Source organism: Pristiophorus japonicus, chromosome 14 (assembly GCF_044704955.1).
Source record: "Pristiophorus japonicus isolate sPriJap1 chromosome 14, sPriJap1.hap1, whole genome shotgun sequence".
NCBI classification, from domain to species: Eukaryota; Metazoa; Chordata; class Chondrichthyes; family Pristiophoridae; genus Pristiophorus; species Pristiophorus japonicus.
The window spans coordinates 104795546-104810526 of NC_091990.1; the positions used below are offsets into that span (position 1 = coordinate 104795546).

Genomic DNA, 14981 nt, shown 5'->3' on the forward strand with positions numbered 1-14981 from the left:
GAAGCAGCTGAAGATGGTTGGGCCGAAGACACTTCCCTGAGGAACTCCTGCAGCAATGTCCTGCGGCTGAAATGATTGGCCTCCAACAACCATCTTTCGTTGTGCAAGGTATACTTCCAGCCAGTGGAGAGTTTCCCCTCTGATCCCCATTAACCAGTTTTACTAGGGCTCCTTCATGGTACACTCGGTCAAATGCTGCCTTGATGTCAAGGGCAGTCACTCTCACCCCATGTCTGGAATTCAGCTCTATTGTCCATGCTTGGACCAAGGCTGCAATGAGGTCTGGAGCTGAGTGGACAGGACATACCTGGGCAGTTTTCCACATTGTCGGGTAAATGCCAGTGTTGTAGCTGTACTGGATCAGCTTGGCTAGAGGCGCACAGTTCTTCAGCACAACAGCTGGGATGCAGAAACCTTCATGTGGTTAGAAGGGATACAAACATCACAGTAAATATAAAATGGGGCCATGCGAGGGGCTCGTCTAATGAGCAAGAACAATGTCCATTATGGAACTGCAGCGGAGAGAGCAGGAGGCTCCCAGGCTCCGAGGACATGTGTGCCTGTTCGGTTGGTGAAGGTGAGTGTTAAAGAGCCCATCGCACTATTGCAAGAGCAGGGAGCTCACCTGATGCTCCAGCCAAACTAACAATCCCAAAAGAGATTAAATAGTCATAGAATACAATTATACAGCATGGGCCATTCGGCCCATCGAGCCTGTGCCAGCTCTGTGAAAGAGCGATCCAATCAGTTCCAGCCCCACCCCCCACCCCGCTCTTTCCCCACTGCCCTGAAATTGTCTCCTGTTCAAGTATTTATCCAATTCCCATTTAAAGTTACTATTGAATCTGCTTCCACCGCCCTTTCAGGCAGCACGTTCCAGATCATAATTGGCTGCACAAAAAAAATTCTATCTCCCCCTGGCATTTTTGCCAATCACCTTCAATCCGTATCCTCTGGTTACTGACCCTCCTGCCACCAGAAACAGTTTCTCCTTAGTTACTCTCTCAAAACCCTTCATGATTTGAACAACTCTATCAAATCTCCCCTTAACCTTCTCTGCTCTAAGGAGAACAACCCCAGCTTCTCCAGTCTCTCCACGTAACTGAAGTCCCTCATCCCTGGTCATTCAACCCACTGCTGTTTGTGGGAGCATAAACAGTGCAAGAATGCAATAAAGTAGTGACTACAATCCAAAGTTGTTCATTGCTGTGTGAAATACTTTGGCTTGTGTCTGAGACATGAAAAGGTGCAAGCCTGGGCGCTGTGATAATTTAACTGATCGCAGCCGGTGAGACAGTAGAGATACCACAGAGCACCACCATGTCCTGGATTAAGAAGCGTTTCTGATCCTTTGTGCTGTGAGGTGCAGAGGCTTGAATCAGGCTCAGCAGTGATAGCCTCCACAGTCAAAGAGCCGATCAATATTCATTATCCAAGCTCAAAACCCATGAGAACATAAGAACGCAAGAAATAGAAGCAGGAGTCAGCCATTTGGCCCCTTGAGCCTACTCCGCCATTCAATAAGATCATGGACTCAACTCCACTTCCCTTCCTGCTCCCCATAACCTTTTATTCCCTTACCTCTCAAAAATCTGTCTATCTCCACTTTAAATTAATTCAATGACCCAGCCTCCACAGCTCCCTGGGGCAGAGAATTCTATAGATTTACAACCCTTTGAGAGAAGAAATTTCTCCTCATCTCAGTTTTAAATGGCGGCCCTTTATTCTAAGACTATGTCGCCTAGTTTTAGTATCCCCTCTGAGTGGAAATATCCTCTCTGCATCCACCTTGTCTAGCCCCCTCATTATCTTATAAGTTTCCATAATATCACCTCTCATTCTTCTGAACTACAATGATTATAGGCCCAACCTACTCAACCTATCTTCATAAATCAACTCCTTCATCTCCGGAATCAACAGAGTGAACCTTTTCTGAACAGCCTCCAATGCAAGTATATCCTTCCTTAAATACAGAGACCAAAACTGTACACAGTATTCTAGGTGTGGCCTCACCAATACTCTGTACAGTTGTAGCAGGAGTTCTCTGCTTTTATATTCTATCCCCCTTGCAATAAAGGCCAACATTCCATTTGCCTTCCTGAACCTGCATACTCACTTTTTATGTTTCATGCACAAGGACCCCCAGGTCTCTCTGTACTGCAGCACTTTGCAATTTTTCTCCATTTAAATTATAATTTGCTTTTCTATTCTGCCAAAGTGGATAACCTGGGGAGGAGGGTAGCAGCAGACGGGATCAGACCGACTGCGTCCAAAACGGAAGCGATCCAGAGAGCACCCAGACCCCGTAACATGATGGAGCTGCGTTCGTTCCTGGGGCTCCTAAACTATTTTGGCAACTTTCTTCCTAAATTGAGCACGCTGTTAGAGCCGCTACACATGCTCCTACACAAAGGTCGCGATTGGGTCTGGGGGGACAACCAGGAAAGGACATTTGATAGAGCACGCAATTTGTTATGCTCCAACAAACTATTAACGTTATATGACCCGTGTAAGAAACTAGTTTTTACGTGTGATGTGTCATCCTATGGGGTCGGGTGTGTGTTGCAGCATGTTAATGCCAAGGATCAGTTACAGCCGGTAGCTTATGCCTCCAGAAGTCTGTCCCGAGCAGAAAGGGGCTACGGGATGGTAGAAAAGGAAGCGCTAGCATGTGTATATGCAGTAAAAAAAGATGCACCAGTACCTGTTTGGCAGGAAATTTGAACTGGAGACAGATCACAAACCCCTAACGTTCCTTTTGGCCGACAACAAGACCATAAATGCGAATGCATCTGCCTGCATACAGAGGTGGGCACTTACGTTAGCCGCCTATGACTACACAATTCGGCACAGACCGGGCACTGAAAACTGTGCCGATGCACTCAGCAGGCTCCCACTAGCCACCACTGAGGGGGCAGCTGAGCATGATGCTGAGATTCTCATGGCTGTTGAAGCTTTCGAAAGCGAAGGCTCACCTGTGACAGCCAGTCAGATTAATGTCTGGACAAATAAAGACCCGCGACTGTCTTTAGTTAAGAAATGTGTCCTAAATGGGGACTGGGCAGCCACATACGGGGCATGCCCTGAGGAGTTTAAACCGTTTCATAGGCGCAAGGATGAACTCTCGATTCAGGCCGATTGACTACTGTGGGGAAACTGAGTAGTCATGCCCCAGAAGGGCAGAGAGGTGTTTATCAGAGAACTTCACAATGAGCATCCGGGCATTGTCATGAAGGCGGCAATTGCCAGGTCACACGTTTGGTGGCCAGGGATAGATGCAGATCTGGAACTTTGTGTTCGCAGGTGCAACACGTGTGCTCAGCTGGGCAACGCACCTAGGGAAGCCCCCCTTAGACTCTGGTCCTGGCCCGCCAAGCCATGGTCACGCATCCATGTTGACTACGCAGGTCCTTTCATGGGAAAAATGTTTTTGGTTGTAGTAGACGCCTACTCCAAATGGATTGAGTGTGCCATTTTAAATTCAAGCACATCCTCTGCCACGGTAGAAAGTCTACGGCGCCCATGGTCTACCGGATGTCTTGGTCAGCGACAATGGCACGTGCTTCACAAGCACTGAATTCCAGGACTTCATGACAGGCAATGGTATCAACCATGTCAGAACGGCACCGTTCAAGCCGGCCTCAAACAGCCAAGCAGAACGAGCAGTGCAGATAATCAAACAGGGGATGCTCAGAATCCAAGTGGGTTCCCTACAAAGCTGCTTATCACGCCTCCTGTTGGCCAATAGATCCCAACCACACTCGCTCACAGGGGTTCCACCCGCAGAGCTGCTAATGAAAAGGATGCTCAAAACCAGGTTATCCCTTATACACCCTACTATGAAAGAAATTGTTGAGAGCAGGCGTCAGTCACAATGTGACTACCATGACAGGAATGTGAGGGCGTGATGTATCGATGTCAATGACCCTGTTTTTGTCCTTAATTATGCTGCAGGGCCCAAATGGCTTGCAGGCACTGTGATTGCCAAAGAGGGGAATAGAGTTTTGGTAGTTAAACTTACCAATGGACAAATCTGCCACAAACACGTGGATCAAACTAAAAGGAGGTTCAGCAACCCCATAGAAGAAGAGGAAGAACACGATGTAGAGTTTACTCCACCACAGGTGACCGAACACCGGAACCAGTCACTGTGGGCAGTCCGGACAGGCCTGAGGCACCGCAAACAGCAGACATTCAGGCCAGCGCCCAACAACCGGAGCCCCAACTCAGGCGCTCTACAAGGAAGCGTAAACCACCAGAGAGACTTAACCTGTGATCCCAATAAAACTTTTTTGGGGGGAGGGGGGGGAGGTGATGTCATGTATTCAACTATCATTGTAACCCATGTATAAATAAGCTGACCTAAGTTGTACACCTTGAGAACATTGACCACAAGGGATGAACTTGTGGGACACTCCTAACCTGGACTTTCAGATATAAAAGGTGAAGCTCCACCCACCTTCATCACTTGAGGTCTTGGTAATAAAGGTAACTGGTCACAGACTGACCTTCTCTCAAGTATGGGCCTCGTGTGCATTTATAATGTATAGTAAGGATATATCACAAAGAACTACAGAAAATTTGTCGAACATAATTTCCCTTTCATAAAACCACGCTGACTCTGCTTGATTGAATCATGCTTTTCTAAATGTCCCGCAACTGCTTCCTTAATAATGGACTCCAACATTTTCCCAACGACAGGTGTTAGGTTAACTGGTCTATAGTTTCCTGCTTTTTGTCTGCCTCCTTTTTGAAATAAGGACGTTACATTTGTGGTTTTCCAATCTGCTGGGACTATCCCAGAATCCAGGGAAGTTTGGTAGATCACAACCAATGTATCCACTATCGCTGCAGCCACTTCTCTCAAGACCCTAGGATGTAAGGCATCAGGTCTAGGGGACTTGTCTGCCTTTAGTCCCATTATTTTACCTTGTACTACTTCATTAGTGATAGTGATTGTATTAAGTTCCTCCTTCCCTATAGCCCCTTGATTATCCACTACTATGATGTTTTTAGTGTCTTCTACCGTGAAGACCGATACAACATATTTGTTCAGTGTCTCTGCCATTTCCCTGTTCTCCATTATTAATTCCCCAGTCTCATCCTCCAGGGGACCAACTTTAGCCATTCTTTTTCTTTTTATATACCTGACTGAGCAAGAACAGGCCGGAGGAGAGAGAGGCTGGAATTGGGGCGGGTGGAAGGAAGAGGAGGATGGGGGAGGAAGGGAGTGGTGGGGCGGGGGGGGGGGTGGTGGCGGGGGAGCAAGAACAGATCCGGCTCCTCCAATAACCAGGTTTGAGCTCTTCCAGCAGAATGAAACAGTTTGAACCATTGTTCCAACCCGTCACTGTGAAGCTCGTGCAGGCGGGATACGATCCAATACTTATGATGCAGCAAGTGCCTTGTATTGACCCTCACCCAATGCTGGGAATAGCACAACAATCTCGGACTGCACCCAGTGCCAGCAGCTGGCACTCTCACTGTAATCCAGCAGGCAAAAATAGGAATCTTAAAATGGGAATTTGCAGGAACACACTGCAGGTTGTTAGTCTCTGCAACTGATGACTCAAGAAACTCAAATCGCCATTTTGGGTGAAATTGGTTTTGAACTAGAGGGCAGAAATTCAGCACCAAATGGGAAAGATTAATGGGCTGTTGGGACATGCGGGGAAGCAGAATCGATTGGAGCTTTTTGAAGGAGCATGAAGTATTTAAGAGTATGAAGATAAAGTAGGGAAATAGGACTAAATCTACCTACTTCTTTGACCAAGTTTTTGGTCATCTGTCCCAAATACCGTTCCGTAGACACTGACTCCATCCCTCTTCCCCAACTCCTGTCTGAAACTGAACCAGACTGTTCGCAACCTTGGTGTCCTATTTGACCCTGAAATGAGCTTCCGATCATATATCCACAGCATAACTAAGACTGCCTATTTCCACCTCTGTAACATTGCCCGTCTCTGCCTCTGCTCATCCGCTGCTGAAACCCTCATCCATGCCTTTGTTACCTCTAGGCTTGACTATTCCAATGCATTTCTGTCTGGCCTCCCACATTCTACCCTACATAATCTAGAGGTGATCCAAAACTCGGCTGCCTGTGTCCTAACTCTCACCAAGTCCCGCTCACCCATCACCCCTGTGCTCACTGACCTACATTGCCTTTGGGTTAAGCAACACCTCGATTTCAAAATTCTCCTAGTGTTCAAATCCTTCCATGGCCTCGCCCATCCCTATCTCTGTAATCTCCTCCAGCCCCATAATCCCCCCCCTTCGAGATGTCTGCACTCCTCCAATTCTGCCCTCCTGAGCATCCCTGGTTATAATCGCTCAACCATTGGTGGCCGTGCCTTCTGTTGCCTGGGCCCCAAGCTCTGGAACTCCCTGCCTAAACCTCTCCATCTCTCTTTCCTCATTCAAGACGCTCCTTAAAACCTACTTCTTTGACCAAGCTTTTGGTCACCTGTCCTAATTTCTACTTTTGCGGTTCGATGTCAAATTTTTATCGCATAATACTCCTGTGAAGCGCCTTGAGACGTTTCACTTCGTTAAAGGCGCTATATAAATGCAAGTTGTTGTATGTGAATCGCTGTCAAAATTTGTTTATTAATCGCTCCTGTGAAGTGGCTTGGGACGTTTTAGTATGATAAAGACACTATAGAAATGCAAGTTGTTGCTGCTGTAAAAGGATAGCTAAAGAAACCCGCGGTACCTTGCCCATGACCCCCTCAGCTACGCGCCAGCAGTTTTCCGCCGGTCCCACGCAGCCCGGCACCCGCTTTATCAACACTAGCTTGTGAATGGGCTGCAAAGGGGCGGCATACCCCAAAAACATATTCGGCGGAACATCGCTTACCTGTTCTGGCCTGTATGTGACTCCAGTCCAACACCAACGTAACAGCCCCACAAGCCACTCAGTTGCATCAAACCGCGACACAGCAGCAGGCCAAGAAAGCCCACCACCACCTTCTCTGGGCACCTCGGGATGGGCAAAAAAAATCCAAATGCCGGCCTTGCCAGCGACGTCCACATCCCGCGAATAAATGTATTAAAAAAAAAACGAAGAACCAGAATGGGACATAAAGCATTGTAATCAATGTCTGGGAGAACAACTGCTGGATATTGCAATCAACACGTTCAACATTTCAGAACTCAAATCACTCCAGAATAATGAATCAAAGTAAACGTAGATAAGTTGAAAATTCTACTGGAAGTTTGTGTGCATACACACACACACGTTGGTACATTGGCAAAGTCCTAAGTAGACAGCCTTGAGTGTGTTTGTAGAATTATTTTAGGTAAAAATGTTAATGTCTCAATTATCTATATTGAGAATTCACTACACCATCCAAGTGAAGAACAGCAAAATCCAAGAATGTTAAATGTCTTCAATGCGATACTTAACTCTTTTTCAAACTGCGTCCAAACCAATAAAATTGTTTATACCTTCTCAGGACTGTTTGATCCGAACACTGGCTTAAGTCTCTTGCTCCTAGTTGACTGTTGTATGTTCCCACTGATGTGAGACATTCAGGGACCATACATTAAACAAGCACGCTAAAAATGGCATTTTTTTTTTTTTTGAGTGCCCGTAAAAAACTCTCGAAGGTCTAAAATCTCACTGCCCAGAGACAGTAAATGTGTAAACAGTAAGTTAGGGCAGCAAAGCTCCCGGCTTCGGAGGGGAAGCCAATCAGCACTGCAACGTATCTGATCATTTCTCATAGCTCGTCCATTCCACACCATGGATCAGCCTCTTTGCATGGCGTTGTACCAGCTCAAAGGCTCGGGAGCCCCTTTATATTTCACCAACCATAACTGTACACAGTATGTTGGGGCAACTGCACCGCTGCACTGCACAGCTCCTTGGAGATTTCAACACAACCCATTTGGCATATGCATCAACTTATCTACTTAATTACAAAAGCAAAATACCGCGGATGCTGGAATCTGAAATAAAATCTCAAAACCCCCCCACCCTCTTTTTTCTCTTCCCCACGGCAGCTGGTGATGATTCTGCCATTCACACCCTATCTAGATTCATCTTTTGTTTCCTAACTTGTGCCATTACCATCTCCTTTTTGCCCATCATCCCTTTTGTCTCTTAAACCATTTCTGCCTTCCGCCCTATCACAGACCTTCCCTTTTGTTTGTTCCTCCCCCCTTCATTGCCCCTGCACTTCCTTAAGAATCTGTTACATTTTGAATTTTTCCAGTTCTGACGAAGGGTCACTTGACCCGAAACATTAACTCCGTTTCTCTCTCCACAGATGCTGCCTGACCTGCTGAGTGCTTCCAGCATTTTCGGTTTCAATTATTTACTTTATTACTGTTTGCAGATGGCAAGTAACATCCTCGGGTCACCTCTCCGCACATTGTGGGGCACACTCACCTCCAGCTCCAATACCTTACCCAAGAGGATGGGTAGGTGGCTACTCCATCACAGCCCAGTCTGATCCTGCCCTCACCCACCGATCAGCAGCAGAAAGGCCATCCCACTCATCCTGATCTGTCGACACTAACCTCAGATACAGTAAGGCCTAACTGAGGCCGGCTAACGCTGGTGGTGAACCAAATCTGCAGTGCCGTGCCCTTGCTGGACGCCCACTCATCAAGCTGCCAGGTCGATAAACATTGTTAACTTAAATAAAATTAGACAAAAATATATCAAAACTAGGCAATCAGCAAGAGAGAGTTTGATTAAGTGCTTCACACCATCAAATTCGCCACCAGAACATAAGAATTAGGAGTAGGAGTAGGCCATTCAGCCCCTCATTCTCTCCTTGCCTCCCTATTACACCAGGATTTAAACCATAAATCGAAAATGTAATAGATGCTGAAAACAAATAAGCTTCAACATAATGCTCTGTTCGATAGGACGTGGAGGGGAAGGAGGGCAGGGATGGGGGAAAGAGTCTTACTGGGTCTGAGCTTTCAGTGATCAACTCAACACAACAGACATAATTCAGTGAGGTCAACCTCCCGCCAAGCCCCAGAGAAATTCAGTATTGGGCTTTCGAATATAAAATCTTGCTCAGTTGTGGATCGATTATACGCCTCTTTAAAATAATAATCACCCAGAGAAGTTGACAACACAACATTTCGGCAGATTGTGTCTGCGCCGGCTGACAAAAGAGCTATACAGCCTAATCCCACTTTCCAGCTCTTGGTCCGTAGCCCTGCAGGTTACAGTACTTCAAGTACACATCCAAGTACTTTTTAAATGTGGTGAGGATTTCTGCCTCTACCACCCTTTCAGGCAGTGAGTTCCAGACCCTCACCACCCTCTGGGTGAAAAGATTTCTCCTCCATAGACATCTGTTGCCGCCTGACTTTATAAGCAATCTAAGAAGATTTGTAAATGTACCTACACACTTACAGACTACATTTGGGGGGAAAAATTGATTAGTGCCCCATCAGAGGGCAGTTACTTTTGAAAGCCGGGAAACTTAGCAGCAGGCGCTAATGTTTCCCCGCTCTCAAAACATTTGCTTTAGTGCTCCAGAAAGGAAGTGGAGCGCAAAATCAAGCCTTGTGCATGAAACACAAAAAGTTAGCAAACAGGTACAGCAGGTAATCAGGAAGGCAAATGGAATATTGGCCTTTATTGCAAGGGGGATGGAGTATAAAAGCAGAGAAGCCTACTACAACTGTACAGGGTATTGGTGAGACCACACCTGGAGTACTACGTACAGTTTTGGTTTCCATATTTAAGGAAGGATATACTTGCATTGGAGGCTGTTCAGAGAAGGTTCACTAGGTTGATTCCAGAGATGAAGGGGTTGAATTATAAAGATAGGTTGAGCCTATACTCATTTGAGTTCAGAAGAATGAGAGGTGATATTGAAACACAAGATTCTGAGGGGGCTCGACAAGGTGGATGCAGAGAGGATGTTTCCCTCGTGGGGGAATCCAGAACTCGGGGGCATAGACTCAGAATAAGGGGATTCTCATTTAAAACTGAGATGAGGAGGAATTTCTTCTCTCAGACGGTTGAAAATCTGTGGAATTCGCTGCCCCAGAGAGCTGTGGAGGCTGGGTCATTTAATATATTTAAGGTGGAGATAGACAGATTTTGAACGATAAGGGAGTGAAGGGTTATGGGGAGTGGGCAGGGAAGTGGAGTTGAGGTCAAGGTAAGATCAGCCATGATCTTACTGAATGCGGAGCGGGCTCGAGGGGCCATGCAGCGCTGTCGCAATCAAAGGGAAGCATCATCGCTGCAGGCTCTGCAAGTAAAACATTTCCTTGCCGGACCACCAAAGGATCGGGGACTCTCGCGATCAACTCGGCACTCGAGCTAAGCTGAGCGATCGCGGGCAGGACCCCGTCAAGATGACAGAGGAATGCAGCAAAAACGTTACGTTTTTTTTAAATTTACGTCTCCTCCCTGGCCTTTAAGCATCGCCCCGGTAGCGGCCGGCCGTCCGATCCACGTGTCCTGTTTGCTCCTGGCGCTGCTGCAGGGGGCGAAAGTGAATTGTGGGGCCGGGCCGCTAACGGAGCGATGCGTGCGGCGATGAAGTCACGATCTCCGGGCGCTGGAGATCGGGGCACAATCGCCGTTAAACGCCCGCCCAATATGGCGAGAGGCGTTGTCAGCGCCGCGTTCGGTCACTAACACAATTGCGCCCCCAGGGGGACCCTAACGGGAGGCGCCAATGCACCGAATTTCTAGACCTGGGTTTTTAAAAGATGGAAAATGCAAAAAATCTCACATTTCCAAACATCATTGTAGAATATTTGGTACAATTTAGAGTTCCAATGTGGACAATACAATAACTGGGCATTGAGAAAGCACCTTGAATGTCGAAAAATGATCCAAGGCATTTCCCAGAGGAGTGGAAGTGGACACTGAGCAGTGAGTGAGGGAGTGAGGGCAGACAAAAGCCTGGTTGAATAAGTCAGATGGTGGAACGGGAGATGCACAGAACCAGAGTGAGAGCAACTTGGGCTTGCAGCCTAAGGCTGAGGCGTGAGGGGCGAGGACCCAGGGGGGCGAGGAGGCGGGGTGGGGGTGCGAGGAGGCGCGGTGGGGGTGCGAGGAGGCGCGGACGGGGGCGTGAGGAGGCGGGGTGGGGGATGCAAGGTGAGGCGGGGGGGCTTGAGGGGAGGCGGGGACGGGGACAAGGGAAGGCGGGCACGGGAGGACGGGAGGGGCGAGGACAGGAGGGGCGAGGCGAGGGGAACGGGAGGGGCGAGGGGACACTGCGGAGGGATGTGCAGAGAGGATGAAAGCGATGTGTTGGCCAGAGTTGGACCAACAGGCCGCAGGGGATGGTATTGTGGACCAGTTGAAGTTTAGGGACGACGGAGCTGGCAATATACACGTTGGATTGACCAATGATTCCATTTGTTTTGGCAACTGTTGTTGCTTAGATACAAACTGGTAAGGTTATGGGCTGAAAATAACCATGAAAAACCCAATTGATTCACTAATGAGAGTCATCGAGCTGAAACGTCAACTGTGTTTCTCTCCCCCCAGAGGCTGCCTGACCCGCTGAGTGTTTCCAGCATTTAGTGCTTTTATTTCAGATGTCCAGCATGTGCTGCATTCTGCTTCTCCTTGGTTGACGAATGCCCTTCATGGAAGGACACGGCTCGTCCCATACCCGAACACAGAGACTCCTATCCCACACACTACGGCTGCCAATTAAGCCACTCAGTTGTCAGGGCAACTAGGAATGGGCAATAAATAATGGCCACATCTCTAGATTTAAAACGGTATTTGCTATATTCAGAGAACGTGATAGGGTAGAAATCTAGCAACTCACTTGCCCCTAAAGGCTGTGGATTCTGCATGCCAATTGGAGTTTTCAACAGTGAGATTGAGACTTTGTTGGGTAAAGGGTACAGAGAGATACAGAGTGACGGCAATAGACGGAATTGAGGTACAGGTCAGCTGTGATATGACTGAATGCTGGAGCAGGCTAAAGGGGCTGAATGGCCTCTTCCTGTTCCTGTGTAACAGGCCCGAGGGGCTGAAATGCCTCCTCCTGTTCCTGTGCAACAGGCTCAAGGGGCTGAATGGCCTTCTCCTGTTCCTGTGTAATGGGCTCGAGGAGGTGAATGGCCTCCTCCTGTTCCTGTGTAATGGGCTCGAGGGGCTGAATGGCCTCCTCCTGTTCCTGTGTAACAGGCTCGAAGGGCTGAATGGCCTCCTCATGTTGCTGTGTAATGGGCTCGAGGGAGTGAATGGCCTCCTCCTGTTCCTGTGCAACAGGCTCGATTGTCTCGATCTGAAGCTCTCAGACCATCTCCTGTTGTGCTGGGACCCGTTAACAGAAATAGTGAATATTCCCTGTAAGTTACTAGAGGTGAGTGTTCAGCCTGGGTTTTCTGCGCATTGTTTGCTAGCTTTAGTCGGAGTTTATTGAAGCACGGGGCAACGGAAGGAATAAACCCAGCATGAATTAATACCATTTACACTGCATTTTATCATCACAAACCCATAATGATTCATACTGGGGAAAGAAAAAAAACACTCCATTTCTCTAACAAATGAATTATTTGGAATATTATTTACAGCAATAAAAGATGCAATTATGGCTTTTAAATTATAATTTATGACAAGCAGTTTAGAGCATTGATGATCCTTTTGCAGATTTTGAGAAGCCAAAGTACGTTACGTTTTACCCAGAAACAGGTAACCTAAAAAATGAGACTGGTTGAAAAAAGTGACCAATGTTTTATAAACCCGAGTTATTTAGACTTTTACCTTTTTTCAGGCACAATCAGACTGACTAAACGGAGCTTCAAGTATTCAATCCATCTTAAGTAAAAGGAACATTATGCTAAAGGCAAACAATGTCTACAAACCGGATTCATGGCAGGATAGACAGTCACAGTGTGAAATTCTGTTCTATTGTACAAAAAGAAGAGAGTGGGCAGGAAGGGTCCAGTGAAGATCTTCTAGCCGTTTGTTTTCCGTTCTCCCAGGCGCATTTATACATTGACTGACGATACCATGAAATATATAAAGTGTCTCGGTGCTGCAGCCAACATTGCCCTGTTTGGATTGGTCTCGGAGTTGCCTCCACATTCACGGGAGAAACCGTACAATGAACCAACGCTTCTATTGTCCGTGCAGGTCTCACACGTTTCAGCTCTCCTCTGGCTTTTCATCTGTTTCTTTGCTGCTTTCTCCCTCTGCTCCTTTCTTATGTTTTCTGATGTGTTTGTACTTCTCCACGTAACCTTTCACAAGGTTAGCAACCTTAACCGGATTAATTTCACCACTCTTGCTGTGGCAGATCTGCGGCATGATATAAAACACTAAGCCGCATTTCTCAAACTTTGTATTAAAACTTTTCTTCCATTTCTGTACCCACTGCCTCCATCTCCTCCTTCTATTGCGCTGAGATGACAATTAATTCTCAGTGAGATACCTTGGCTTAGTAGATAGCACTCTCATGAGAGACAGAAAGTTGTGGGTTCCGGCCTCACTTCAGGACTTGAGCCCATAATCTAGGCCGACACTCCCAGTGCAGTACTGAGGGAGCGCTGCACTGTCGGAGGGGCAGTACTGAGGGAGCGCTGCACTGTCGGAGGGGCAGTACTGAGGGAGCGCTGCACCGTCGGAGGGGCAGTACTGAGGGAGCACTGCACCGTCGGAGGGGCAGTACTGAGGGAGTTAAGAGTCAACCATGTTGGTGTAGAACTGGAGTCACCTATAGGCCCAGACCGGGTAAGGACAGTAGGTTTCCTTCCCGAAAGGGACATTAGTTACCCAGTTAGGTGCTTATGACAACCCAAAAGTTTCATGGTCACTTTTATTTTATTTTTTTTACAGATACCAGCTTTTTATTTCCAAATTCTCAAAACTACTACGGTGGGATTTGGGTGATGCGGAGAGTTGGGAGATTCAACAGTGAGAGGCTGGGCTTTAGGGGAAATGGGGTATGATAGGCGTAGAGGTTGTGGTATGGGATAGGGAAAAGGGGGTATGATAGGTAGGAGATTGGGGATGTGGGCTAGGGGGTATGGGATATGGCACGGGTTGAGAATGGCGGCAGAGGGTTTGGGATGCATGTGTGGGATTGGGGACGAAGGATATGGGACAAGGGGGTATTGGGGTAGGGGACAGTGGGTATGGGGCAGGGCTGTGGGGAAAGGGCAGGGCGAGTGGGAATAATTGGATCGTTCTTTCAAAGAGCCGGCACAGGCACAACGGGCCGAATGGCCTCCTCCTTTGGATTATTAGTCCAGTTATCAGATTAGTTCAATCTCTGAACAGTCTCCGAGATCATTTTGAAATGTTCGGACCCTACAGTTAAACGGTCTGCATCCATCTTACCTCGGCCTTTATAAAACAGGCTACTGCTACACCCTGCCTGCTCACTGGGCTGAAAGCTCAAATTTATGAGTTCATTCCATCATGCTCCTACCTTTTGCACTGCTTTGCGTAGAATTTCTTTGTACTCCTCTTTGGTGATCTCTTTACTCTGGTAGTAGGGCTTTAATGCTAATTTGGCTTCTTCAACAGCCCTCTCCTGCAATTGAAGCTTCTTTATATACTGAAACAGAAAGGAAATAGTTTATTGAGCATTTTCTTTCTATCCGGTCATAAAATTACAGTGCGCAGTCACCAAGTACTGTAACCTAACTGTAACTGTACATTAACGTAGCGTCAGCTGTGGCTCAGTGCGTAGCACCCTCGCCTCTGAGTCAGAAGGTTGTGGGTTCAAGCTCCAGAGTCTTGAGCACATAAATCTAGGCCGTCACTCCTGTGCAGTGCTGAGAGAGAGCTGCACAGTTGGAGGGGCAATACTGAGAACTGCACTGTCTGAGGGGCAGCACTGAGGGAGCGCTGCACTGTCGGAGGTGCCTACATTCGGATAAGACGTTAAACCGAGGCCCCATCCCATGGCACTATTTCGAAGAAGAGCAGGAGTTATCCCCGGAGTCCTGGCCAATATTTGTCCCTCAATCAACATAACAAAAACAGATTATCTGGTCATCATCACATTGCTGTTTGTGGG

General features: G+C 47.4%; 1 protein-coding gene across 4 annotated transcripts in view; it reads right to left on the reverse strand.

Moving 5' to 3' along the window:
• Positions 1 to 7079: 7079 nt before the first annotated feature.
• phrf1 (PHD and ring finger domains 1) overlaps positions 7080 to 14981 on the reverse strand; it is a 165930-nt gene continuing 158028 nt past the window's right edge. For all 4 annotated transcript variants that reach the window (XM_070899434.1, XM_070899433.1, XM_070899431.1 and 1 more), the window contains 2 exons: positions 14388 to 14516; positions 7080 to 13255 (listed from right to left, as the gene is read on the reverse strand). In XM_070899434.1, the coding sequence (XP_070755535.1) occupies positions 13103 to 13255; positions 14388 to 14516 (282 nt within the window). In that variant the 3' untranslated portion in view covers positions 7080 to 13102. The remainder of the gene's footprint in view (positions 13256 to 14387; positions 14517 to 14981) is intronic.